We start from the raw sequence: 27,854 nt of genomic DNA on the forward strand, positions 1-27,854 counted from the left end.
TCCAAGTCACATGATCTATACGCGAAAAAACCACCGGCGCTTCAAACACTGCAAACACCGGACAGATATACCGATCTATCTGTCTCCAATCCTCCATTCTCCTGTTTGATGTCTTCATCGTGATCCTTGCTGACCTGTGATGCTGGCTGTTCGTTGAAGCGACCTGCACGTCGATATAGAAAATGGAATCTTCACGCTTCTGATTGATTCGCCTTCAATCATTTACGTTTTGTTCCTCCTGGTGTCTTGATGAAGCAGTGGCCCCGCTGATTTTGAGAATTGCTGTTCCTGAATCAAACACGGTAGTTTTGACAGATAAATCTCACATTGCACATACAAGAAGAAGGGCGGATAAAAGGAAAGGACCGAAACACAAGAAAGAAAGAATAATTGACTGAAGATAGACAGGACATCATTGTTGGGCCTCGTTGTAAGTTCACGCCATGGCGCTTCCAACAGACATGAATGCAATGTCGGATATCACCGCATCCATGGTTACAACTGCAGCCGAGTCGTCCATACCGTTGGCTTCTCTGCCACCACCCCCTTCCCTTCCCCTGAACCTCAGTGTCGTTAATTCCACGCTGTCAAAACTAGCGTTCTTATCCCCGGCATCCCAAGATATTTTACTCTATCCTCTTCGCTTCATTTACCAGGCGGAGGTCTTCGTGTTCGTCACTGCTCCCCGGAGTGTTCTGCATTTTCTGGGGCTGGAAACTGCGGTGGCCACTCTGATGGATGGCGCTGTCGGGGCTTTTCGGTGGTGGAGCGGGTCTTGGGCGGGATGCGGCGGGTGCGGCAGGGGCTGCAACTGTTGCAGCCGGAGCGGACGCGGCGGCAGTGGCGGCAGATGCGGCGGTTCCATCAGGTTTTAGTCTCAGTCATTGGCTCCATACCATGAGGAAATTTGGTGGATTCTTCAACTACTTGACCAGCCGATGGTCCCTCGCGTGCTTTGCCGTGGTGAGTACCACATTGATTGATATATCCGGATGAGGCATTGTTTCTGAAGAGGCCCGTTTGGTTATCTGGATTGACTGACGAATGTGCTGCATTGAACAGGCGCTTATCCTGAACCGGGTAACTATTTACGGCTCCACGAGGCGACATCTTTCTCTAAGGTGGCACGTTCGATTAGCTCTGAGAATTGTTCCTATAGTTCTATTCGTTGGGCAAATCATTGCACTACTACAGGCTATCCGTTGTCAAACGTCTCCAAAATACCCGCAAATACGATATGGGAAACCCGGAAAACTTTCCAACTTCGACTACGGAGGTCAGGATGGTTTCTTGCATTCCTTTTCATCATTTCTTTTAAACTGGCAAGATGATGAAGGTTCCTGCGATGCTGTCCATATGAAACGACTTTCCGGAACCAACGACGTTCCTTATGGCTCGTTTTCGCTTTTGTGGCCCGTGTTCCTTCGTTTATGTCTCAACCAGTTTGTTGAAACACTATCGTGTGCCTTGCAAGGACGTGGAGTTGCCACAGAGGCCGGGATGTCTATATTTGAACACTCTCTAGCATTCGCAGAAGCAGAAACTATGATAAGCCAGTCTATCGGCCTAGGTCTGTTTGGCGCGTCCAAATCTACCGGGCAAGCTTCCTCAAGCAACAGCACGAGTTTCCTGTCCACTACGCCGCTTCTTTCGCGGAGCCAAGTCCTGGACAGATTTAATGTCTTTCCAGAGCTTCTGTTGATCGCTCTGATATCATGTTGCAACTGTTTATCTTCTAATATCCTCGATGTTTTTGGCCGTCAGAGCCAAACCCGACTTATCCATACAACATTTTGGGGTCTTTGTTTCATGGCATCTGTATTTTCAGGATTTTTTGATAGTATTCCCCTGGGTAACGACCTGGTTCTCAAGTTCCCCACTGTATGTATTGTGGGGTTCGTGCCTCACTTGCTCATATTTGCTGGGATTTTGACTTGCCTGGCAATTTATGGACTGGCATTGACGTTAACTGCATTTTCGCTGCCTTCTACTCTGCCACGTCCGACATCTCTGCGGGAAAGATTCTCACTTGCCCATGCCAATATGCAAGGAGCGTCACAAATTCAAAATGTGCACCTCAACCCAAGGGAAGACTTCTATGCTGCGTTAGTTAGGATAGGGTATGCCTCCTTAGCAGCAGCTAGTGACGCCGTTTTCTTAAGCGAAGGGAGAAGCGTAGTGGCTAGACCAATGACCTGGCTGGAGGAGGATAGGCTTTCGGAAATCGAGGCTTTGAGAAGCAATAACGCTAACAGAACCCATTCCAGCGCTCCCCAGTTGGCGGCATTTTCGGATGGCTCCGATGAAGCCTTTAACTTCGATATTCCTAAGGGGGATACTGAATGGGAGAGTGGGTACTCCCGGGAAAAGAAAATTGAAAAGCAAAGGAAGGGAGCACGTTCAATAGAGAAACGAATAGCTTTTGGTGGGGTTGGGGCGTTTCAAGGGGCAAGCCGATGCTATAACGGTTTTACCTTTTTCCGAGGGATTTTCATTCTTTTAGTACGTTGGGCGGCTTTCGGGTGCCTCAGGATCCTGGATTTCATGGGTATTACGAGGAGACCTAGATGGTTGACAAAGCTGGGTGATGCTGGCCGCGAGCGAGAAATTACAGGAACACCCCCCAACCGCCACTTGATTGACTTTTGGATTTTAACCGATGAAGGGGAGTTGAAACTTCCGGAAGACTTCGAATTCGACGTTGAAAAAGAAATGAGGAAGAGGGAGCTGGCGAATGTTTCCCAGTGGGGTGAAACAGAGGAAAGCCGTTTTGACAGGAAACTCTATATTTGGTGGAAGATCGGGGGATCGTGGGGCGAGCGAGACGAAAGTGGAGACTTCGAACCCTCTCGAGATGATCGGGAAGATACCACAAGCGTTGTTTCATCAATGTCGTCAAATACCGAACCGGAGTGGGAGGCATATGAATCAGATGGTTGTCCGAGCACCACGAGGAACGAACGAGACACCCAGTTAAATTATAGCTTAACGCCAAGCACTGAATCTGAGGAATCTCTCCTAGACATGGGTTCTCTCGCCCGCCTCCTCGACCCAAGGGATAGCGACGCCAGGCACGAAGCTCAAATACTAGCCTCGCATCTGATGGCAGCCGATAAAGGCAAAGTCATGACCCGCAGCCGATTTAGAAGCAAAATGGAACGAGACCGCGCACGTGTTCTTACATCATCGCGATATAACAAATTCCGCGCCCTGGGCAGTAGCTCAACCTCAATCGGGTCGAACGAGAAGAGAAGGCCGACTTCCAAGGAAGAAGAAGAAATTCTTGAAAATCTCATACTATCACTCCGGTTGGGCCACGAGAACTCAGCCGATACCTATTTTCAAGAACCGCACCACCGACAACCGGAACCGGAGTCTTGGAAAACCGGTGCATCAGGTCTTGGTGCCGATGGGCCCCAATGCGTTATCTGTCAGGCTGCGCCCAGGTCAATTATCGTATGGCCGTGCCGGTGCCTTTGTGTGTGCGAAGATTGCAGGGTTAGTCTTGCGATGAATAATTTTGGAAGCTGCGTTACATGCCGACGGGAGGTTGTTGGCTTTGTGAGATTATGGGTTCCTTAAGGAACATGTTCTGTTTGTTTTTCATTCCGAGCTCCATGTAATGGCCCTTTAAGAGGTGTAGAAGGTTATTGTTCGTTGCATTGCATATATGCCAGAATAAACTCTTTTATATTTTGTTGCTGCTGCTGCTGCTGCTGCTGTTTTACTGAAATAATACTACTTACTACCTCTGTTGCAATGTATTCCGACACACGATCTTTTGTGCTCCCGAAACTGGTGGTTTCGCCGCCCACGGCCAGCAGCGTTGAGTTTCATTCTTGCTTAATTTTGCCTTTCGGATGTTGCTGATTCTGCACCACATGTATTTTAGAGTATACAGAATTCATACATTCATCGTGGCATTTGTTTGCACCCTGCACAAGTCATTTACGATCGATTCGGTCTTAGTTAATTTTATTAATCGATTCCTTTTGGGGAATTATCGAAGGACGGGTTTTTATTATTCTTCTTCTTCTTTTTGGGCGCAATATCAAAGGGCCCATGGAATGTTCACCTTGCCATGTTGAACCACCTTCATGGTAAGGCCGAAGCCTTGCTCTTTTCTTCTTCGCTCCTAACCTCGAGTTGAATGTTGGAAACATGAGGTGATAGGATAACAAAGATGGAGCTAGCACCCTAGTGGCAATGCCCCACGCTAACTTATCTTCGGAATCCACAGCAGCCTATTCTGTATAGTGACAAAATGTGTCAAATGGGTTTTTTTGATGTTTTCCACTGTAATTACCTAATTCCATTTACATACACTGATAGAAATTTATACTAGAAAGCAAATCACCTTGGATTCTCTAAGTACTGTACATATTAAAACGGTGAATTTACATCATTGTAGATATCATCACTAGATATCATTGCTAGATATCATCACTAGATATCATCACTAGATATCATCACTAGATATCATCACTAGATATCATCATTAGATACAATTGATAGATATCATTGTCAATATATATATACTATGATTTCCACACTATACTGTGGCTGCTGGTTGCAGTGTATAGATGATCAGTTGTGGCCACACCTGTTCTGAACTGAGCCACATCACCCACATTCATAGATATATATCATTGCTAGATATCATCATAAATATCATCACTAAATATAATAAGCTAGTACTATGATAACTAGATTATTCATAGCAAAAAGTCAACATAATATTTGTTGGATGATTGTGCTTATGATGATATGTATATATATATTTATATATATCCATGGATCTACTGTGAGCTGAGTCATAGCAGATATGATCATCCAATCCATCATTTATACACTGCAACCACACAGCATAGCATGGAAACTACAGTATATATATATATATGTATTATGATATCACTTATATCTAATGATGATATCTAGTGATGATATTTAGTGATGTGGTTCCCCACTATGCTGCGGCTGGCGGTTGCAGTGTATCAGTGATGGATTTGTTGGGCACCCGTTGCCCAGGCCGCCCTCCACCGCACGTGATTAGCCCTACCCACTTGGGCTGAGCCACACCACCACACCCATGGATATATATATCACTATGAGCACAACCATTTAACAAATGGTTATGTTGACTTCTCATTATGAATAATCTAGTGATTGTAGTTGTTATAAACCTGCGGCACGGACTGAGGCTTATGGAATAAAAACTGAAAGAATACAGGAATGAAACAAAACATAACTGATATTAATATGAGATCACATAACTGCTTACTCTAATCATTGTGTTTATCATGACAATTAGTGAGCAAAGTGAGCAAGTGAGCAGAGTGAGCAGAATATTTTGTATAAAAATTCAAATGTATTTAAACACACTCATTACTCTTAGAATCAAGAAATTTTATTTTTTTTATCATGATCAATTTTAATTTCTTTACTTTTTTTAAAATACTTTTATTTATATTCAGTTATATAGTACAACTATAAACTCATCTTAAATATACTTTTGTTGAGGGGATTGGATTGGGTGATTCGTACCCTCTATACCACCACGGCGCTGGTGGTGATTGAGCTGTTTTGCTTTAGTGATCTAATAACTTTTTTATAATACATATTTTAAATCTTCATCTTTATTTATAAGCTTTATTAAATATTTTTATTGTTTATCTTAAACTGTTGTTGTAGCTATTGCTAATCATTTTAAATATTTCTTTTAATATTATATTTTAATCTATGATAGTGGCACTATCTTCTGATTTAGTGAACAAGCTCAGTAATATTATATAAGCTTTGATCTTATCTCTTATATTCAATGAGATGTTTGTTAGATTAACAATATTGATCATCTCTAATTCAAGATCATGAAGATCTCTATTTGTAATAGGAGCAACGGAGATATCTATATTAGGAAATAGATACGTGGCGATAGATACGTGGCGATGGCAATATTATCTATATAATGCTCGCTGATATCCGTGGTTTTTAGGAGATCAGCGATTAGCTTTGAACAATAGAGATTGCTACCTTTCTAATATCCTTTGTGCGTACTTCACACTACTCTTGCAATTACTCTTGTAGCCCATCTCTTACAATATTTGAGAAAACAAGTTGTTAATTGAAATGAAATTAAACTTAATACAATTAATTAAATTTAAAGATATAAATCCCTAAGCTTTAAAGAAAAGTTAACTATGATATTCAAAACAAAATGTCACACCCTTGGTTGTGCCAAGGCCCCGTGACGGCTCCACACGGCCCATCGTTTCCCCTCGGATAATCCCATCTATCCCATGACATCACGCAGGTGTCCGAACCGGTTTCCAACCACCCTATGACATCATTCGGATGCAATAGAAGAGGATCCGATTGATGAGATATGAGAATCCTGTTTCTATACGGGGTCTGGATTCCTTCTGGCAGATCAATGCAGCGCCACTGCGGAGTTGCTTCGGCTACCCTCGCTTATAGAGTGAGGGGAGGATGGCTGCCCGTTGTCTATATAGAATAGCTAGATGCTGGCTCTCTATTCCAGGAGCCAGCGATTCGTCTTTTATCTTTTGACAATAAGATACCAGAGTTACCACTGTCCTCATACAATATTCATAGTGTGCCGAGTACCTCTGGTAGTTCAGTATTTGTATAGTATTCTACGAGTTCGCGGTTCAAGCGAGATAATCAAGCCCACCCATAAGGCTTCCCATTATATACCATCCTCCTCTGTGCCGCTGCCGAGTAGCAATCGCCTCGGCGCCGTCACATTACACAAAATCAATTGTTGATGATGGAAAGTATAATGTGAAAAAGTTATTTGAATGTTGCAATAAGTTAAAGCAAGTAATTAATACTTAAAAATTTAAATGCAACTTTTCTATATCATTCAGTGAAAAATGTGAAAAATTGAGAGCTTTTTTTAATCAAATAAATATCTATCTCATTGTAAATGCATTAAAGTTAGCAGATGAAGTAGATAAAATTCTATTAACATCAATATTTTTAATAAAATCAGTATTTGATTGATTTGAACTCAGAATCAGATTGTGGTTTTAGACCCGGTGGCGTAGCGGTTAACTACCCACTTGGTGTCTCAGAAGCGGCGCGGGTTCGAATCCTGCAGGGCTCATTTTAACCAATTTCCACTGTTAAATCATCAAACAGTACCGGGTGTAACCAGCCGGCTATAACCGGGCGTTAAATTCTCACTGATTTTGTGGGGCTACCCCCCGAGCGCTTCAAGTTAGATCAGTACTGGATAGATAAGGTGTGATGGGGGTGGAGACACCAGCAGGATAGCGAATCATCGTCAAGCTTAACTGGCCAGGGGTTCACTGCCACTTCACCCACTACTATCTAGGCACCCCTAAATTCCGGGGAATTAAGGAATAAAAACTGCCCGATCAGGGCACCCCGGGTCTAGCGAGGACCTAGATGAGACGAGGCCTAGACGCCCTAATAGATGGTTAGTGCAAGCAAGACTGTGACGGCCAATTGGTAGGCTGGAATGCTGAGATTGGCAGCCGGAAGATCGGAGGATTTAACTAGAACTGGGTAGCTCTGGCGTTATTCTTAGTGAGGATCCCACTTAGATAGGCTAGTTAAAGAACCCGGGTGGGCGGCGGCGCTCTAGAGGGAATGATAACCTCTAATGGTGGCCTGAGAGGACAGAGGCGGCGGCCGGTTATATAAGATGTTAAAATATGTATATAACTCAAAATTTAAACTGCAGAGGTTTATTCTGTAGCTTTTAATAGCTGCTGTTTTTTATACTTTTTATTTCATTTGTTTTAAACTTGAATGTATTGATCTGTTGTCATTCTTTTGACATTCTTTCTTAAATTGAATAGTTTGAATAGTTGTTTGATTCTGGGCTGGAATTCTGCTATTGCATGTATTAAATTTACTTTGTATATTAGCTTATTCTTAAGTTGAAAAATCTTGGAGTATTTCAGATAGATGTCATAGTCACTGACTGCATACATTTATAATGGAAGAATAATAATAATAGATTATGGTTTTATGAAGTTAAAGAAAATTGTGATATACAAATCAATAAAATATTCAGCAGCTATATCTGATTTATCAATCAATTGCAACAAATATTTGAAAATATTGAGGAAAAGTATCTCACAGCTCAGAAGCTATATCAACTCAAATAAATTGAATTAGCTACACAATATACATCTAAATATTCACAGTTGAGTTTACATTTAAACTGGGATAGTGAAGCTTTAGCAGAATAATTTTATCAAGAATTATATAAAGAAGTTAAAGATAAGATATAAAAATTAGTTTAAAAATCTGAAGAGTTATCAGTAATGATAAAAACAACTGTCAGAATTGACAATTGATTTTATAAATACAGATTAAAGAAAAAGAGTTATTATACATTCATAATAATAACTCACAAGAAATAAAATGATTATTATGAATCTTATTCAATGAAATTGAATATCACCTCACTGTCAAAGAAGAACAACAATAAACAATAAAAGTGTTGATGTGAAAAGCTATATTTCAATTGTGAGAAATAAGAATATATGATAAAACAGTGCTCTGAGAAATAAGATAAAAGATTATATCCTGTACAATGAAGTCACAAAAAATAAAATATCTAAGAATGATGAAGAAGGCTGATAAAGAAAATGAAGAAGATTGTGGAATATAAATTGTCAGAATTGAGATTGAAATGATTCACAGATAGCAATGAAAAGAAGAGTGAGTTCAGAAAATGACATACATATAATGAGCAATAAATAGATTTAAACAAATTATAAACAATGAATTTGAGAAAAATGTGAATGTTCTCATCAACAATTCTGAGACACAAATGAGTCATGAATGTATAAACTACTACACAGTGAATGTGAATATCATGCTTATAATGCACTCGTTTATTATTTCCCTATTATTATATTATCTTTGTTTATATTTTCGTCTATTCTTACCACTTTCCATTATACTCTCGCTACCACTATTTATATATGTATATATATATGGATGCATGTATTTCGCACATCTTCTTTCTCTTTCTTTTCCTCTTCAGCAATTAGCTACAACTACAACTACAACTACAACTACAGCTATAACTACAACTTCAACTATACTACTACTATAATTATTATTACTATTATCTTCTACTACACTACATACTATCTTCTACTATTCACTCTTCACACTGTCATCACCCCTCACAATGCTATATGAATGAATGAAGAAATGACTGATGTGAAGCACTCTTAACATAAAGAATATCAGATATATGATTGTGGTTGTGAATATCATATACAAGCACAACAGAATGACATCAATTAACAATGAACTAACTCAAATCATCTGTATCATGAAATCTTTTATTCATATGGAATTGACAACGATGTTTATTGTGAAATGGAAGATAAGGAAAATGAAAAATTATCTCGTTCATAAGATGTTGAAAATTCAAAGTATCTGAATCATAATATCATTCATTAAACATTTTGCATAGAAGATGATTGTTCTATACATTGCAATGAGAAAGAAAACAATGATTACTATTCAAAATAAAGACATCTATAAATCATGCAATCTGTATATGATAGTGATGAAGAAGATGTAACCACTGAAAGTGATACAGACAATAAATATAATCTTATATCAGTATTTACAAACACAGTGTTAAAGTTAGATAGAAAAAAGGTTATCATACTTTTTAAAAAGCAGTTTGAAGACATTGAATAAAAACTAAAGAAATTTGAAGAAAAAGATCAAGAGAATCTATACAAGATAAAATTAAAGACTTTGAATAAGTGATGTATGAAAATGACATGATTGTTATGCTGAGAAGACTGATGTCAAGAATACAGAATGAAAAAGAAAAAAAATGACTTTTTTTTTCAAACATCATGAAAAAATAACTCAGTAAGAACTTTATATGAGTTGATTTTTATATCAGAAAAGTTATAAAAAGATTTGAAAATGGCTCATGATCATGAAAAACATCATGAAATAACATAGATCTATTGCTATCATGATTGATGTAAAAACATAACATATGAATGAACTAAAAATTGTCATAAATGGAGATCAACAAAATCAATATAATATTTTAAGAAAGGATGAATACACTAACATATGATAATGTAAGATTTTCAAGTTTGTTACAATCTCAGATGCAAAAAAGCAGCATCAACTTTCTGAAATGAAATTATTTACAAAATAAAAACACAGAATCTGAACTCAGACTGAAATATAGATATGATTTATAAAAATTATTAAGAAATACCTGAATAGAAAAAACAGTTAAAAAACTAGAGACTTACTTAGAAAGAGCATCTTGAGTAAGAGAGAAAGATCAGATATTAGTTACAATAAGAGAATGATGGCATATATCAATTCATATGAATTTAACAGAGCAAAGTATACATACATTGATAAATTCAAAAACAATTGAAATATTTATGAATAGAGAATATATAGTCAAAGTCAAAATAAAAGAAAAAGGAAAAAGATAAATCTATCAGCTAGAAAGATTTAAAAAAACAAGTCTTAAATGAGTTGACATTAAAACAAATCTGATAATTATAAAAATGAAAGATTATGAAGAGACACTTTGATTTGATATTACTGAAACAGAAGAATATGATATTGTTTTGAGACATCTCTAATTATGAAGGTACAATTTTAATATAAACTAGAGAGAAGATATCATAAAGCTGATGAAATATGGATATACCTCTCACACAGAAGCTTAAAAATTCAGCATTTATAGCACAAAATGAATTAAAGACAATGTTATAAAAAAAGAAATTCAAATAACAGAGCAGATCAAAAATTTCAAAAAATGAAAACTGATCATATCAAGAAATTGAAAGGTGAGAAAGATTAGAGTTATTATAGCAGATGAATTTCAGAAATTTAAAAATATGTTCTAAGAGACATTTATATAAGACAGTTTATTGGAATATAAAAAATGAGATTATAAAATACGTCTAGAAGAAAGACAGAAACTGATCATTGCACTGATATATCAGATAATGAAAAAAAAACTTGAAAAACTTTGAAAATATATTAATGAAAATTAAAAGAAAAGATTCATATAATTGTCAACATCATTGACAGAATATCTCATTATCTCTATACTGAAGAAAGATGGAAGTTTGTGATTATATGTGGATTACTGACAACTGAATAAAATAACTGTGAAAAATTGCTACTCACTACTATTTATTGAAGAAATTCAAGACAGATTTGCAGAAGCAATGTGGTTCACCACTTTAGATTTATAAGAAGTTTATATTCATATATGAATCAAATTAAAAGAAAAGTGAAAAACAGTATTTTGAATAAGATTTGAATTGTATGAATATCAAATCATACTGTCTGAACTCATCATCACACCAGTAACATTTCAATCAGACAATTAAACAGTATCTTAAATGCTATATCAATTATCAACAAAACAATTAAATTGAATTATTATTGATGATATAGATAACATACAACAATTTAAAAAATGCAACAACAGAATTCACATTGTTTTTTATCAATTATGAAAGAGAATCAGACATTAAAATAAACCAAATAGAAAAATTTGATCTTAATATTTTTAACAGACTATTTATTTAAACTCTTGTAACAACATTTGATTCTTTCAAATATTCAAATAAAAACTTGTTTTCAGTTTTCATATTGAATAATAGACTCAAATTTAATTGTTTCAATTTAAGCTCCATTTTCAGTTTCAATCTCAATTCTGAATACTTTATACAAAGTAACAAAAGATGCTTTGGATTTTCATATAATTGACAATCTAAATATAGATTATTTAGATCATCGTTAGATGTTGTTAAATATGATTTGAGGATATCCCATGTTCAAAGCTTTAACTGTATTATTGTAGCAAAAAAGTTTCTTTTTACACTTTATTGAACAAAGTCTTCCACTTTGGCTTTGTTTCAAATCTGGAGTAATGCACACTTTTTCTTTGCATAAACCAGATATCTTGCCATTTTTGCAAATATGATTCTCTTATTTTTTTCTTAATAAAAGCCCATGTTACAATTCTTTGAAATATTCAATTAAAAACTTGTTTTTAACTCAAATATATTTAAACACATTCATTATTTTTAGAATCAAAAAATTTATTTTTTTGATCATAATTAATCTTGATTTTTTTACTTTTTTCAGAATACTCTTATTTATACTCAGTTAACTATATAATATGACTATGAGATAATTTTAAACATACTTTTTTATGATGTATATCTTAAGTCTTCACCTTTATCTGTAAGCTCTACTAGATATTTTTATTATTTATTTTAAATCATCACTGTAGCTATTGCTAGTCATTCTAGATATTTCTTTTGATGTTATATTTTACTCTGTGATAGTGGCACTACCTTCTGACTTAGTGAACAAGCTCAGCAACACTATATAAGCCCCGACCTTATCTTATATCCAGTAAGAAGCTTGCTAGGTTAGAGACTCGGTAGCAGTAGTGCTATCTCATTACTGTGATGATATATATTGAAGATGATATCTAGCAATTCATTGCTTCCCAATAATCAACAAGCTCTATTCAATTACAAATAAAAGAAATATGATAGGTGTGTGTACATTGTAACACTAGTATAAAAAACCCATTTGACATATTTGTCACTATAGGCTGCCGTAGAATCCATGGAAAGCTACTCAATCCTTAAGTTCATATATCAGGCTTCCTACATCAATACGCCGAATCATTTAACGCCATGTTCTCCCCCAAAATTAAACTATTTAAGTACCATGCACTGTAATGCTTCTGGTTCCAAACGCTTCAGGTTCTTGAAGGAATGTCCCAAATTCGCAGAAATAGGTCAACCTGTCCCTCTATTTCTCACCTCTTGGATTCGAGATGGTTTGATCCTGTGTTTTGCTGCTCTCGAACAGAGGAAGAATGAGTACCAGCACTACTCATTAACTCACTTTTATTTCATTCCTGAATTTATTTCCAAAATTGTTTGGGTTGCTTAGGATGGAAACTGATGCAATCATTCGTTTAAATACTAGTATGACTAGGACCTCAACGAAGGTGTGGTACGCAGGAACCATATAACCCGATTCCGGCGGGAAGCACTGCGGGATCATCCTTCAACGGTGAGTAACACTTTTTTCATTCTAAGTTAGTTATACTATTTATGGGCTGCTCGAATCCGACTGGAGGCCAAAGAATCACACAGCTTCGCATGGTTTCGCATTGCATCGTCGTCACGCTGTTCTTGTTGCAGGACGGCCAATTTCTTCATCCATCTGGAAAGTCTCAGAAAGGAGATTTGGCCCAAAAATATCCCACGAGGCAACCAACAATGACTTGAGGGATCTTGTTGACTCAAATAACTCGGTTCTCTCTACTTTGATTCTATCATTCACTACCATCTTTAGGGTACTATTACCTGCTTTTGTTGTATGACCTATTGGTTTCACTCAATAGGATTGTACACTAGTATTTCTTCTTTCTTGCTTTCCTTTTGCGTTGTCTTATATATTATATTCAAGTTCTTATGTGATATTTATAGCCGGCGTCTTGCTTCTGGAATCAATTATCATCCGGAATGTATACCTCGTTGTCCAGTGATTTATACATTCATAAACGATGCCTAGTACTTGGAGAGAGAAGGCCTGGGAGAACATATGGTCACGTGCTCCAATATCTCTGTCTTCTAAGGTTGTCTCCCTGGATGATGTTCTAGGAGATCTCACACAACAATGATGGCGGGATGCTTGAAACCGTGTAGTCAATTGATATGAACCTAGGCTGATCTAGTGTTCTATACCAATCATGAAAAGCGGCTCGCTCTTGACAACTCGAATTGTTCAAAGTCAGCGATGTCTTCACCATTAGAACCGTCCGTCCTTGAATATGCGCGGTTCCATAACATCGCTACTAGCGGCATACAAGACCCACTCCTCATGGTCCCCCCAGTGATTGAGGACATAAACTTGTCTCTTTGTGACACGCCAAACTTTCCTTTCATCGACTTAGAAACCATACAAAGTGAAATACGGACCAGAACAAGAGAAAAGCTTGATGCGAACTGGGCAAGCGCACACGTGCTGTCATCCATTGCTAGATCGTTCCTCGATGAAATGTCGATGGGAAATCATCCCGGAGAAGGTGGATGCCCCTCAAACTTCGGCCAGGTTCGAGATATGAAATTAGAAGCACCCCTCCTGCGAACCGATCACGAAATTGACATGCGAATGTTTCGGCGGAGAATTTCACTTGATTTCATGGAGATAGATGTACCGTTGGAACAGCTTGACGACGAGAATGATGAAAGCTTGAAGTTCCCGAGCAACTTCTGGAGCCAGCCAAAGCAGTTGTGGGATGTAGCTCAGGCAGAGCGGCTGAGCGGTGTGAAAGACGGTTTGATGCTGATGCAGGAGATTAAGAGTCAGATTGCCGCACCCGGAAAGAGGGATGTTGATGACTGGATAAGTGAAGGAATTACCTTCTGTCGCAAGGTTAGTCGTATGTTTCACAAATTTGAATAGAATATACATCTAACTGGCAACCAGAGGAAAGATATTGACCCTCAGACACCCATATTGTTACCTAGGGACCCCACTCCGGGGCCATTTGAACCGCCATCTCCCTGTTTGGAAATGGAAATATTATCTGATGCCGAATTTCAGGACGCTCAGCATGTTGAAGATACTCTTACGACAAACTGCGAGCAGATCGTGGCAGATTTCCTTACGACCAACAGCCAGGCCCAAAGACTGGGGTTGCCAACAGATGGATCTAATGAAACATCGCAAGATTTCGAGGACCTAACTTCATTACCCATTGTTCAAAACATAACTCAAGACTTGAAAATTGGAACCCCTATCACTCCGCCGATATCAACTAAAAAGCGGGCTGCTGAAAGTAATGAGGATATCTTAAATGCCATGGCTCGAACCGGCGTTTTCTCCGAAATTGCTTCACACGATGCGGTGGATATTGAATCCATTAGCATCCCCGAAGATCTGGAGGAAGTAGTTAGTGCAGCAAAGAGAAAAGCAGAAGATGAACTAAATTCAGACCGCATCAGAAGCATTAATCCAACGATACGATGCAATGTGCCTTGTCTTAGATCACCGATCAAGATCCCACCGTGGCCTGTAGTCGCTGGCCTACCGAAGACTGAATTGAAAAGACTTTGTCTGTCATTTATTTCGGAAATTACACGGAATGATTTAGCTGGCATCCGGTATGCTATGGGTGAAGATAATCAAAAGGATCTCAAGTGGCAACCATTTTCATTGGAAGTACGGAGACTGGAGGTCAGAGAAAATATAGATCCAGAGGACGCCGTGGGTGAGTTCCTCCGTGGGATTGGTTGCCAGCTAAACAGCTCGGAAAATAAAGAGCAAATGTTTACATCCGTTTATCCATATGAGTTTCGTCTTTCCACTTTAGAAGGAAATGAAGAGCTTATGCCGCGAGAGCTTTACGAAAAGGTAGGGCTTGTTTCATCGCTTCAAGGGAAGGCACTTGAGCATTATGGAGACGATAAAGCGAAAGCTAGTGGGTCAGGATACTCCCATACAGCGAAGAAGTTCAAAGGAATCGACAACAAAACCGGAAGCTTAAAAGCTACGGATATTGAGCTGAACGTCAAATTTGCGGAGGCCTCACTTGTTGGTTCAGGTTTATCGTCCTTGTTTTCCCCTTTTGACTCACTTTCCAATTTTATGGAGGTCCGTGGTCGCAGGCCTACAGATTCTCACTCGGATAGCTTTCCACACATCGTCCACTCGGCTCCACCTGATTCAACGGTTTTGGTACAGGACAACCCGCGTCCCAAGACTGGTACGCAGGTTCCTCAGCAGATAACCCTGCCAAATGCTAAACCCATACTAGTGCCACTGGTGGACCCTCCCAACACGGCTCGGCCACAAGATCCCCTGACATTTGTTTTATCTTCCTCGCTTCTCCAGACACATCGTTCCATGATTCATAGTCTTGAATCCCTATTCCCAGTGTGCAATATGATTTTCCGTGATTACAGTAGTCTGCCAAAACGGTATGCATCTGGTACTTGGACTGAGAGTTTCCATCAGCATCGATTGATGCCACGAACTCAAGAGCATCAGGATGGCCCACAGAACATCGAAATTCAGGAAGCAGATATATCAATTTCCCCTACTGTAGGCGTTCTCCTTACCACGACTCAGGAAATAACTCAGAAATATCTGCCGGGCCACCAGCCAAACAGACAGGGAATCGCCCAGGAACTGAATTACCCAGTTCGTCGACGTATTTCCGAGATTTGCCTTTTATATGAAGAAGTATATGTCTTCATTTGCAACCCTATCGTTACCCTAAACAAAGAGAGGTTAACGAGACCGCATGTGGAAATGGAAATGAACGATCGAACGGTGCAAGCTATCGAATCACTGAAAAAGTTTTGCGAGTCGCTTAACCATTTTTCAACCATAAACGCTTTCCCCGTCGTTAACGATGCTAGTATCATAACAGACTGGTTGGTTAGTCTTGCAAGTAAACATTACACTATGACTCCGTGGTCCGCTTCCAATATTGTCCATGAGCTTGGAAAGCCAGCCAAAATTCGTTTTTCCGGAAGATACCTCACCAAGCGAGAATTCCTCCGGCAGTGTGGGTTAAATTCCTTTTGCAGCCCAGATGGTGCTACTACATCCTTATAATGATGCAGATGGTGACAATGGATTACACTATTCCGGTAGTCATTCGATTCAAGCAACTCAGAATCCAAAAGATGCGCTCTTCCGCTTCGCTTCTATGAATCCTTTTGAACGGAAACGCATTTTCATCCCACTTCTCGGGCAGCGTGTGTTCGAGCGTATGGAGCGAAGACTGGCAGTTGAGGTAATATGAATTTACTTAGAGGCAAGATCCCCAGAGAAACGAACTTATTGGTGGGAACATATAATATACAATGTCGAAGTCCTTTACGCTACTTCAAAATGTTAATGCAATGTTACCTCTTCTTAGGTCCTTTGTTTGCATTCTTCACAAGTAGCTAGGTTTGTGAAATTGTTCAAAACCAGTCATTTTCACTGAGCTGTTTTCCCAAGCTTCCTTGTACCGTACGACATTTTCACAGGTGAAATATTACTATAAATGAGCTGAATGAATTTTCGTATTGCTATGCGTAATAATTAAAGTTTAAGGGCTGTTTGCGTTAGGTCGACCAACAGGTTGCTTGTTTTAGCGATGGCATTGACAACAGCAAATAGGGGTGCTTTTTCAGGTGCAGAAAATCAAAAGAATCAGAGATCTAAGATAGCGAGCGCCCCCTCCGCCCAAATCCACCTAAAAGTAAAAGAAACATTGAAGAAAAAAACATAGGACGAATAATAGGCAAAATTCCTAGCAAATTCTCTTCCCCTCATTGGCCCCATGAGAATTTTGAATTTTGGCGGCACGAGCGAACCCTCTTGCAGGCCCTCTTCTCAGTTTCCCGTCCATTCAGTTACCTTAGGCCTCCGGTTTGCAGAACAAAATTTTCGATATCTCCACGCTGAGAGATTTTCTATCCCATGCTTCGACCGCTCCTTGAATGGTCTCCATTTTGCGCGGCCATCACCCGATCTGGTACAGTACAATGTAAACCCCATTTTCCCGTTTTATCCCGCTGATTGGCATCTACTGCTGGTCCTTGGCTGGGATTTGATGTAATGAGAAACCCATGACTCTGAAGCTGAGCTGAGGAGGTAGTGTATTCGTTTCCATTCTCCACATGCGGCAGGAGCTTGGATAGAGAATTTGAAGGTGCGGTAGACTTCTGATCTTGGGTCGATGGGCCTTTAGTGTTGCGCTCTTTTGCTGCTAGATTGCGATCCTGGAGCCTCATAATCCTGGATACAGGTCCATTTTGTGGAAATGCCCGATTTACAGTTCCCTTTTTCCGGTGGAGTTGGCGGGGAATGGACATTGGCTATATTTGACATACACAAAATCTACCGAACAGCAGGCCTTTTTCGGCCAGATTAGCGCGTACAGAGCTGTATAAGTCCGTATAGCTGGCACTGTACTAGTGGCCAGAGGAGGGGATAACCCCTGATAGTTGAAGAGGATGTTTGCGTTGTTTGCATGTACTGTACATGAAACTATACCAGATTTGGCCAACACCTTTTGCTGTAGTGAGAAATTTCCAGAACTAACGCCAAGACCAGAGAAAAAAAGCTGAACGTAAAAAACACATTCATCCTCCTTCATCATCATTGCACAGTACATCTCTCACATTCCCTGCCAATTGATCCTCACATTTCGTCTGCACGCATCTTTAGCTGTAGTTTCATCCCATTGTTATACAAGTCTCGAAATGGTAAGTTATCTTCCCCGTATTTCTGTCCACCATTCGTCCTCCGACAGACAGCCATGTTCGCATTGCCATGGGCCTTTTTTATTTTGGGCTTTTGCTGACAGAATTAAACAACAAATAGGCTCTCCGCAGCGTCAAAAGCCTCGCTCCCCTCCTGGACCGCGTCCTCGTCCAGAGAATTAAGGCCGAAGCCAAGACTGCTTCTGGCATCTTCCTCCCTGAGAGCTCTGTGAAAGAACTCAATGAGGCCCAAGTCTTGGCTGTAGGACCTGGGGCTCTTGACAAAAATGGCAAGAGAATCTCAGTGAGCGTAAATGTTGGCGACAGGGTCCTCATTCCTCAGGTATGCCGCACTCTTCTCAAGCTCTTACACCATCGGTCGGATCATGGGAGCAGGATGGTTGCGCGATCTGCCATTGTGTAGAACTGGCGCATAGAACGTCAACTATAAAGCAATTGCAAACAAGTGGCTGTTCAATCTCTAACGGATCCCCTTTCCGCCTTTGTAGTTCGGAGGCAGCCCCGTTAAAGTCGGCGAAGAAGAGTACACTCTCTTCAGGGACTCTGAGTACGTTATAATTCTACCTTCCTGTCCAACAAAATCACTTTTCTAACGTGATGCACGCCCTATAGAATTCTCGCAAAGATTAACCAATGATGATACCATATTGAATGAAACACGTCGTTCTCGACATCAGCACCTGTACATTATGTAATACCATGAAATTCGGACTGCAACCTCTCGATGATAAAAGCGAAATGCATACATATGTTAAGGGATATATCAAGGGGGGCGGCGGAAAGGAGAAAACGAATTACGCGACGAAAAGCGGGATGCTATTGCAGCGCCCTTGCAAACGATATCATAGCAGACGGTGATAGTGCGATTACTCATGAATTGCACATATCACTGTCTGGCGTTTCGAACTATTCCGGACCATCATCCCCCTTGTTCCTTTGTGAATCGTTTATTTTGAATACGTTCTAGCCCACAGTATTAGTAGTGTCTTTATATGTTTTTGTATTTCCTTACATCTGTTTAACAAGAAAGCATAATACACACATTAAGATCTCCTCTCATCCCGCCATTTACAACTTCTCATTCTATAGTCACTTGGGGAATTTGAAAATAATGAAATCCGACCACTACGGACGAGCCAATTTAAGATGGATGGTGGTAGCTGGTTTATGTGGTGGAGATCAGTACAGACCACAGGCTGCACATATTTTCTATCATGTCAATCTAACCATGCAAAGGCAGAGCGAGAGAATTGACGCCGCAAATATTTTTCGTATGTCCTGGATTGTATATATGTGTAAGAGATAGATTACAAAGATAACTAGCGAGTAGTGTGAAGTACGCACAAGGGTTATAGAAAGGTAGCAATCTCTATTGTTCAAAGCTAATCACTGATCTCCTAAGATCTATGGATATCAGTGAGCCTCATAACAAAATATCAAGATTAAAAGATCAAATCGATGCAACACCAGATTTATAATATAAACAGTGTAAAATAATTAATTTACTATATAGAATTAGAACTAAGATATCTGATAATTGGACTGAGGAAAAATTTGGTCCCAGTCCCATGCATGGTCACACAGCCAGTCTATAGTTATTAGTGCTTGTCTCGCAGTAATCTCAAACAGCTTCATGGCAATTTAGCCTTCTGACTGGCGCTTTCTGTGCTTGTTGCTTCCTCTTCATCCACTTCACCAATGAATCCCTCAATTCCTGCCTTTACGATGTTGGCTGCATACCCGCCTATCCTTCCGGCACGGGATGCGAAGAATTTGAATGTCCCATCTAGATGAATGTGGACAGATCCGATACGTGTTCCGGCAGCAGTCAACGCTCCTGTAAATTGTACTTGTCAGTCATAGCCCTGGAATATCCAAACTGGATCACTTTATACGGGTACTGACAGCTTTCTCTATTTCATTTGTGACTTTTTGCACCACTCTTTCCCATGAGTCCCCATTAGAGCCATTACTCATTCTGATAGAGGCAATGCCTGACCCAGTAAACCTCATAAAAGTAGAGACAGAAGTACTGAATGCTTTAACGGATGGACGGTTCATCTTGGTCAAAGGCTGATAGGGTTGTTGTCCTAGACTATATAAGGGCCGCGGAATAATACAACAACAGAATTAATAGGGCGAAAGTCTTGAAGGATCAGCAGCAGTACATGAGAGAATCTGATATTGCTCCTGTTTAGAAGGAAATAGATTTATGGAGGGTAGAACTGGAGTCTTTTATATCAAAAATAATTAAACATTACATCCCTTTAAATTGTTCTTGGCGCCCATTGGATAGAAACAGAAATTATTGTATAGGCATCGGGGCAGGTTAAAAATAAAAGTAGCCATATGCCCAATATAGACGAAGTGAACTGATAATCAGAGGTTTCACAAAGCGCTGGGCTTGGTGGCCCATCTCCTGAGGTCCCGCCGTATGGAATGACTGAGAGGATCCTGCCAATCAAATACTATGAAAATAACTAGTGGAAAGAGTAGAAGAGCGAGGTTGTCTGTTCGATACATACTCATAACGGAGGCCATCTTCAGGCGGCGGCTATTTGCCAACACTTTGCATTTTCGCAAATGCGTTCTGTGGCCCTTAAAAAATTCTATTGACAGGAATGATCGAGGTCCCTGTCATCTGCAATGAGATTCACAACATTGGAACCGCTCGGTGTTGAAAGGGTACCATACTACTCCGTAGTATCATAGTATTGTGGGGGACGCAGCGAAAAGAAAATCCGAACTTCCACTTTTCTTTGGGTATCTCTCATTAGAGATCGGCCGCAAGTTAGCCGCTGGCTCGATCGCAGCGCCAAGCTAACGCTAACCATCCTTGGCTGACATTATCCTTTCAAGTCAAGGACAGCACCATCCGAAGCAACCCATGAAGAGGTCATCATCCACCTGGGATGTCGTCTCTCAGGAATTGTACACGGCGAGTTTTCGCTACCAAAAGCCGTTCCTGTGCATACCTCAGCTTGTCGATTCGCAACTGTCATCTTCTTCTCCCACAAGGAACGATTGTTACCAGAACAATGTCTTCTGTCCCACCAAAGCGCTTGGCTCCACTCTCTTTTCCAACATCTGGATTCAAGGTCATCGACCATTCGGAACTGTTTCAGGAAGAAACCCTTCCTGGGTACCAAGCAGAGCTATACTACCCAGTGCACGTCGGAGAGGTTTTCAACCAAAGGTACCAGGTAATGGGCAAATTAGGCTTTGGCGTTACATCTACTGTATGGCTCGCTCGCGATCTGGTGTAAGCGACTACCTAACCACTACGACGACGATAAAAGAATGGACTGAAGACAATGAGTGTTATGCTGATCCCGCTTTCCACCAGGGAGCCGGATGACCCAGGGTATGTAGCACTGAAAGTATATGTAAATGACTTATTCAGGGGCAACGAAATCGCAATTTACGAGCGTATAAAAGCTGCCACTGCCAAACAAAATCACCTTGGGGCATGAAGTTATCCGCAAGTGCCTCTCTTCCTTCGAGATACAAGGGCCTCAGGGAAAAAAGCATACCTGCATTGTCCATGAGGCTCTGGGAATGACTATGGAGCATATCCTCCTCAATTATGTCCCTGATAGAGCATTCAGGATTGAAGAGATAAAAATGTTTATTCTCGAGATACTCATTGGTCTGCACTTCCTTCATACCGAGGCAAGAATAATTCATACTGGTAAGTTATTTCTACACCTCATAAGGAAAAGATAGTGGGATTAACGTATGTATTATTGAAGATCTCCAGCTCAAGAACCTTCTTCTTCCACTGGGGAACCCTTATTTCTTTGAGGAATTTGTAGAGGGCGAATGCAATGACCCTGCCGAACGAAAAATCCTCAAAAACCGGATCATATATTATTATTATTATTTATTCCTACACCACCTAATCTATATAGTATGTGGGAAGTCTATGTTACATGAAAGGAAAACCTTGTGATCAATACCACTGGATTAAAAACCTCTTCTCAGTTAATTGCTTTCACTTTAGTTCCCTCCCTGCAGTTTTACCAAGGATCGGTCAGTGCTGTTTTTGAGAAATGAAGAAAACAACCCTCTTCCCCTCTTTTACTACTTCTCACTTTCATATTTACTGTGCACATCTCTTTCATACTTACATCTGTTGCAGCTTCTTCTCTCATCATTCATGATTCAAGCATTACTATATATCTCATCAGTCTCATGCTCTGTACTTCTCTTGAGTTTGAGTTACTGTAAATTGCTGTAGAATGTTTTATTGAAATTATCAGCTTGTTAATTGTTTGATACTTTTTTTGGTTTTCAGTAGCCATCTTTTATCAATTTTTTTATAATGATTTAATGTCTCTCTGTAGATGCTGTAGTGATCACAATGCATTATGACATGCTCTAATATTTCTTGAATGTAGCCACATGGGCATTGTGGTGTTGAAAAATTTAGATACTCTTTTTTAATGCAAAAATGCAGTCAAATTTGTTTTTTTTTATTTACAATTAAATTGTAAATGAGTTTTTTACTTTGCTCAACTCTGTATGCAAATCTAGTATTTTTTTATTTAAAGATTTTTCAAAATGCTTTTTTCATAACATCTGTCTGACTCTTTATCTCTTTCATCAACATGCTAAAAGCTTCTATTTTATTTAAGATTCAAACAGCAAGCATTTTCTCTCATCTGACTGTGTATTTTGAGCATTCTTCTCTTTTACATCTGCCACTCACTGCTCCATTTAATTCTCTGACTGTTTTTTTTTTTTTTTTTTTAAATACAGTATCTTTTTCGTTGATCTTCTTATCTCTTTTTTTTTTTTTTTTTTTCCTCTGAGTCTGACTCAAATTGTATTGCAAACATTCGACATTTACTCAGTTATATCTGATCTCTTGAGCGTTGAATAGTTGTTTGATTCTGGGCTGGAATTCTGCTATTGCATGTATTAAATTGACTTTATATATTAGCTTATTCTTAAGTTGAAAAATCCTGAAGTATTTTATGTAGATGTCATAGTCACTGACTGCATACATCTATAATGGAAGAATAATATTAATATAATAATGATCTCTTGAGCTGCAGAGTTGCTCCGGCCACTACATTGTTCAGATATAAATCAATCAATGATATGTATATTTCTGCCTTCAGTGAATATACAGATGTTGTCCTCTATGCTTCAGTCATTATTCACAGAAACTTGTTTTGTTATTTGATTAGAAATAAGATTATTTTATCTCTTTCTCCTCCTCCTTCCCTTTTTATACTTAGTTGATCGCTATGTTAGAGCCTCATAAGCCCTTGCTGCTTTGATTATCATTATTATTATTATTCTTTCAATATAGAATTATGGAGTTCATGACTATGACATCTACTTGAAATACTTGGAGGATTATCCAACTTAAGATAAGCTAATATATAAAGTCCATTTTAATCATGCAATAGCAGAATTCCAGCTCCGAATCAAACCACTATTCAAACTATTCAATTTAAGAAAGAATGTCAAAAAAATGACAACAGATCAATATATTTAATTTAAAAGAAATGAAATAAAGAGTATAAAAAACAGCAGCTATTAAAAGAATAGAAAGCATTCACAAATCAAACTTTTCAAAACAAGTTAAAATCAAAAATAATCAAAATGAAATAAATGTCAAAGTAAAAGTAACAGATAGAATACACCTTTAAGGGCATTGACGGCCGAAAGTGGAAGGTTTTCGTGGTACTTTCGGCCGCTCCAGCACCGCCAATCTGCACCCACGCTAGTCAACACTATACCTAGAACAGAATGCTCAAATGCTGCTTTAAGGCGACTTCGCTGGAGCTTTTTCATCTCATTCCATGGCCTGCTCGCCCGCGTGCTCACCCGAAGCCGCGCGAATGCTCCCCAATTCACCCAGCTCACGTACACACTTTCAGGAGCTTCTCACGCTTGGAAATAAAGGGGCTAACCTGATCATGATGGCTGTGCCATTCTTTAAATACCGTCGGGCCTCGCCGCATGGTGATCCTTTGGATCATGATGTCTCAATTTCTGTTTACACAGTTGATTGGGTAGTTAGCCAATCTACTTCAATCCTCCCCACTGGAAATATTCTCCTCACTACTTGAACACCTTCAATAATCTTTCTCCTCTATTGGAAGTGCCACGGCTGTTTGCAGGATCACAACAGCCGAGAAGGCTTCCTTCTGTGCCATGCCATGCATCAGCTGGTTGTTCCTATCCTAATATCAATAGCAAGTGATGACGGTCGTACGCTCAAAGCGTCAAGGCGCTGGTCGCCAAACAGAGTTCTCTACAGGTCTACCACCCGGCCACTTTAAAAAAGTGCGTGAAGGCCATGTGAAGGCAGGGCCTACCCCAAGACAATACTCGGACAACACGAAAGTTGGTGGGAGGACAGTTTGGAACAAACTTTTATGGTCAGATTATGTTCTCACAGCTTTATGTATCTATATTGCCTCTCATCATTGCTGACAACCGCCAGGTTCTGCCCCAGAGAGTTTAACACGAGCCCAGGACGATGGCTGAAGACTATGGAGGCCGCAGATGTGAAGGCATTCTATGACTGGCTGCATAGAACTCATCAGGGTAGAGTAAAGGCTCTCTCTGTCCTCCATAGCTACTGGCGACGTCTTAAGATGTTCTATCGACATTTTAATAAACGAGGAATCGACAGCTTCATGGCAGAAGACGTGTTGAATGTAAGTATACGATCTCCAACAGATACTGATGATTTCTGCTGGTTTGAGGTTGACAGCGGCAACAGTATATCAATTGGCTGGGCAAGAAAAAATGGAAGTTACGAGTTTTACCGAAACAAAAACCAACGGGAGACATGGGCGATGTGTACCGCATCCTCCACACTCACTGGGTGCGATGTCCACGGGTATACGCCGATGAGAGGCAGCGACTTCAGGTATCAGTAGGCATACTCATGTCCATGTTCGGCCAACGGCTGGTCTCCCTGTTTGATACAAACAAGCGCAAGAAGCAGAAGGAAAATGGTGAAGTAAAGAATATGGCGTCTGAACAGGAGCCATGGGGAGTCGATTCCGCAGCTGAATCAGAACACACTCTTGCCCCCCCAATCAAAAAGATGAGAGATGCAAATATGATGGACAGTCACTCCAAGGTAGAGGGGTGGATCACCAACTGCACCTATGACAGATCCGCAGTGTCTAGAAAGCGGAAACGGGAGTTGAATGAAGAGGAGCAATGGAAACATCGATCAGTAAGAGCGTGTCGCCGCCCTTCTCAATATATCAGCTTCCCCCGCCAAAGTGACCTTGGCACAGATGAGGAGGAGAGCGAGCCTGGTCGCGATCCGGAATGCCACTCCAGCAGCACGACGGGCGACTCCATCTTCAGCGGAGGACATGATGGTACGGATGTTAACGCTGAATATTCTGGTTCGGACGCGGAGTATCCTGCCGCCGCTGACCAGGATGGGACAGAGGAAGATGAGTCGGATGATGACATTTCTCTGTCGGATATTCGCAGCGTCACCGATGATGGGTACGATGCTGGCCCCGAGGAACAGAGAGTGGTCCTATGGCGACATGTGGACTTCCATATCGTTCGTGGCAGCAAGCCTGGCCAACCCAACACGTTACTGGCAAAGCTTTCCATCCTCCACACCAAGGGAGAGGACGGGAAGCCACGTGTGTACGACCCATGTCCACCACTGTCCCTGACCCATTTTGACTGACTACTTTGCAGCAAGAGATTCACTATCGGTCACCATCCCGAACCCCTGTTTGATCTTCTAGGACAACTCCTGTCTATGGCCCTGTACGACCGTATCTTCGTGGCAGAGTTCAGAAATCTCGACGACATCTACTGGCATGAGATCTCCGCCGACAAGGGGGGGATGGAGCTGAAGGTCAAGCGGGAGAAGCTAGACATACCGATCTTCCGACAACCGGAACGCACTGACACCGGCTATCGAACGTCTGACACGATGCCCCTCAAAGCGTCGACCTGGGCCCGAATTCTCAGGGAGATTGGTAAGCTGATGGGTCTTCTCATTTCACTCACGCAGTACTACTTCCGACGCACTGTTATCAACATCCTCAATGGTCAGTATATTGTCTACCCTCCTTCATTCTCCTCACCTACTCCTCATCAGACCGTTCAACCTATTTCTATATTCCGCCGCAGCCGAATTGCACACCGCCACTCTGAGATTCCCTGATCCCCGTTCCTCTGCTTACAGTTACTGGTGTGTAGGCAAAGTCCCGTCCTCAGTTAGAGATCAGGTGGCCGATCACGACTCGAACGCTGTCAGGTACTACATTAACCAGGTCGTACAGGTTGACGTGTGGGCTCTTGTGACGGGGTTCCCCTCTGATGAAGCCGCCCAGGCGGTAGCTCACTCCTTGCGTCTCGTTGCCGATATCACAGCCCCGACAGAACTCACAGATGAACAGAAAAATCGCATCACAACAGACCCCAAGATTCAACGATTGGCGGAGAAGAATCGGAAATTGACACAGAAGATCAGAGAAGCAGGCTATCTGACCGTTTCTGCATCCTACGGGACACGCCTGTACTGGGAGAAGATGAAAGTCGAATCCAAACTCAACCGCACCAAATTGCGACTTCGAACAAAGTTGCTTGCAAATTCCAGAAAGCGACATTTCCGGAACGCGGACACTGATGAGTTTAACCGACAGATCAACGGGGATCAAGCGGGTGGTGCTTGTGCAGCTCCACCGCCACCACCGGAACTTCAAATTCCGGAACGGAGAGAGTTCGTGCAGCTTGCCTGCACGATCGGCGTGGAGCTCACACCGGAAGACCTGTTCACAAGGCGATGCGAGAGCATTGCGATCTGTGTGAGACTGCAGGCCCGTAAGGAGCCTCAGCGCCGAGGGAGGCACAAGAAACAGCCGATGGGGCAAAGCACAAAGCCTGCGTTCCCTCCCCCGTGCCGTGCCCGCGATGAGGATAACGAAGGACCTTCCTCGAAGAAGCTGAACCCGTTGCAGTGTCCCTTCTGTGCGGCCGATCCAGGTTTACCCCACGACACCCAATTCAGGATCTGGAAAAGATCCAACAAGCTGTGGGATCATATCGAGAAGAATGTACATAGGGAGGAGCTGCAAGCATACTCCTCCGGCATGAAGCCATGCGGACTCTGCAAAAGACAAGGAATAGTTTTCATTCCTTCCGGTGTCGTACACTTCAAGGCTCATACACTCAAGGTACACAACGTGCCTCTGCGTGTGAGTATCAACAAAACCACACATCCCTGAAACTCAAAGGCGGGTCTATCAGGGAAAGCAGCGGCCCTAGGGAAGGCAATGACGAGCAAGCCGTGATCGACATCGAACGGCAGCTCTCCGGCGAGGCGGTGGACGAGGAGGCAAAGGGGACGCTGCGGGATGAACAGCTGCTCCCGCAGATGATCTATCTTTTCTGAAAGCTCCTGACATGGCCCGACATCCAGATCGGTGGAGGAGGAGTTGCGGCGAGGGGATGATAGGTTCTACGCAATCGTTGTTTCGGTCATATCCGGCCATGCAAATGATAGGTCAA

The 27,854-nt window shown here is 40.9% G+C and overlaps 5 protein-coding genes across 5 annotated transcripts; all 5 read left to right on the forward strand.

The window, feature by feature from the left end:
* Positions 1-738: 738 nt before the first annotated feature.
* On the forward strand, positions 739-4,257 carry HCAG_04941 (conserved hypothetical protein; the record flags this gene model as incomplete). The annotated part of the gene is made up of 5 exons (XM_001539424.1): positions 739-963; positions 1,063-1,881; positions 2,278-3,456; positions 3,893-3,968; positions 4,241-4,257. The coding sequence occupies 5 exons, from the start codon at positions 739-741 to the stop codon at positions 4,255-4,257; spliced, it is 2,316 nt and encodes a 771-aa protein (XP_001539474.1).
* Positions 4,258-13,929: 9,672 nt separating this feature from the next.
* On the forward strand, positions 13,930-16,864 carry HCAG_04942 (predicted protein; the record flags this gene model as incomplete). Its single annotated transcript, XM_001539425.1, has 6 exons — positions 13,930-14,484; positions 14,539-15,322; positions 15,425-15,817; positions 15,869-16,031; positions 16,224-16,624; positions 16,683-16,864. 6 exons carry the CDS (start codon positions 13,930-13,932, stop codon positions 16,862-16,864), a joined length of 2,478 nt encoding a protein of 825 aa, XP_001539475.1.
* Positions 16,865-18,314: 1,450 nt separating this feature from the next.
* HCAG_04943 (10 kDa heat shock protein, mitochondrial) lies at positions 18,315-18,799 on the forward strand (the record flags this gene model as incomplete). The annotated part of the gene is made up of 3 exons (XM_001539426.1): positions 18,315-18,317; positions 18,436-18,657; positions 18,752-18,799. 3 exons carry the CDS (start codon positions 18,315-18,317, stop codon positions 18,797-18,799), a joined length of 273 nt encoding a protein of 90 aa, XP_001539476.1.
* A 2,574-nt stretch (positions 18,800-21,373) lies between these two features.
* On the forward strand, positions 21,374-21,808 carry HCAG_04944 (predicted protein; the record flags this gene model as incomplete). The annotated part of the gene is made up of 2 exons (XM_001539427.1): positions 21,374-21,597; positions 21,682-21,808. The coding sequence occupies 2 exons, from the start codon at positions 21,374-21,376 to the stop codon at positions 21,806-21,808; spliced, it is 351 nt and encodes a 116-aa protein (XP_001539477.1).
* A 2,746-nt stretch (positions 21,809-24,554) lies between these two features.
* On the forward strand, positions 24,555-27,738 carry HCAG_04945 (predicted protein; the record flags this gene model as incomplete). Its single annotated transcript, XM_001539428.1, has 6 exons — positions 24,555-24,733; positions 24,799-25,015; positions 25,072-25,975; positions 26,084-26,392; positions 26,544-27,520; positions 27,547-27,738. 6 exons carry the CDS (start codon positions 24,555-24,557, stop codon positions 27,736-27,738), a joined length of 2,778 nt encoding a protein of 925 aa, XP_001539478.1.
* Between the last annotated feature and the right edge of the window lie 116 nt (positions 27,739-27,854).

This window comes from Histoplasma capsulatum, genomic scaffold, assembly GCF_000149585.1.
Source record: "Histoplasma capsulatum NAm1 scaffold_5 genomic scaffold, whole genome shotgun sequence".
Classification (NCBI taxonomy): Eukaryota; Fungi; Ascomycota; class Eurotiomycetes; order Onygenales; family Ajellomycetaceae; genus Histoplasma; species Histoplasma mississippiense.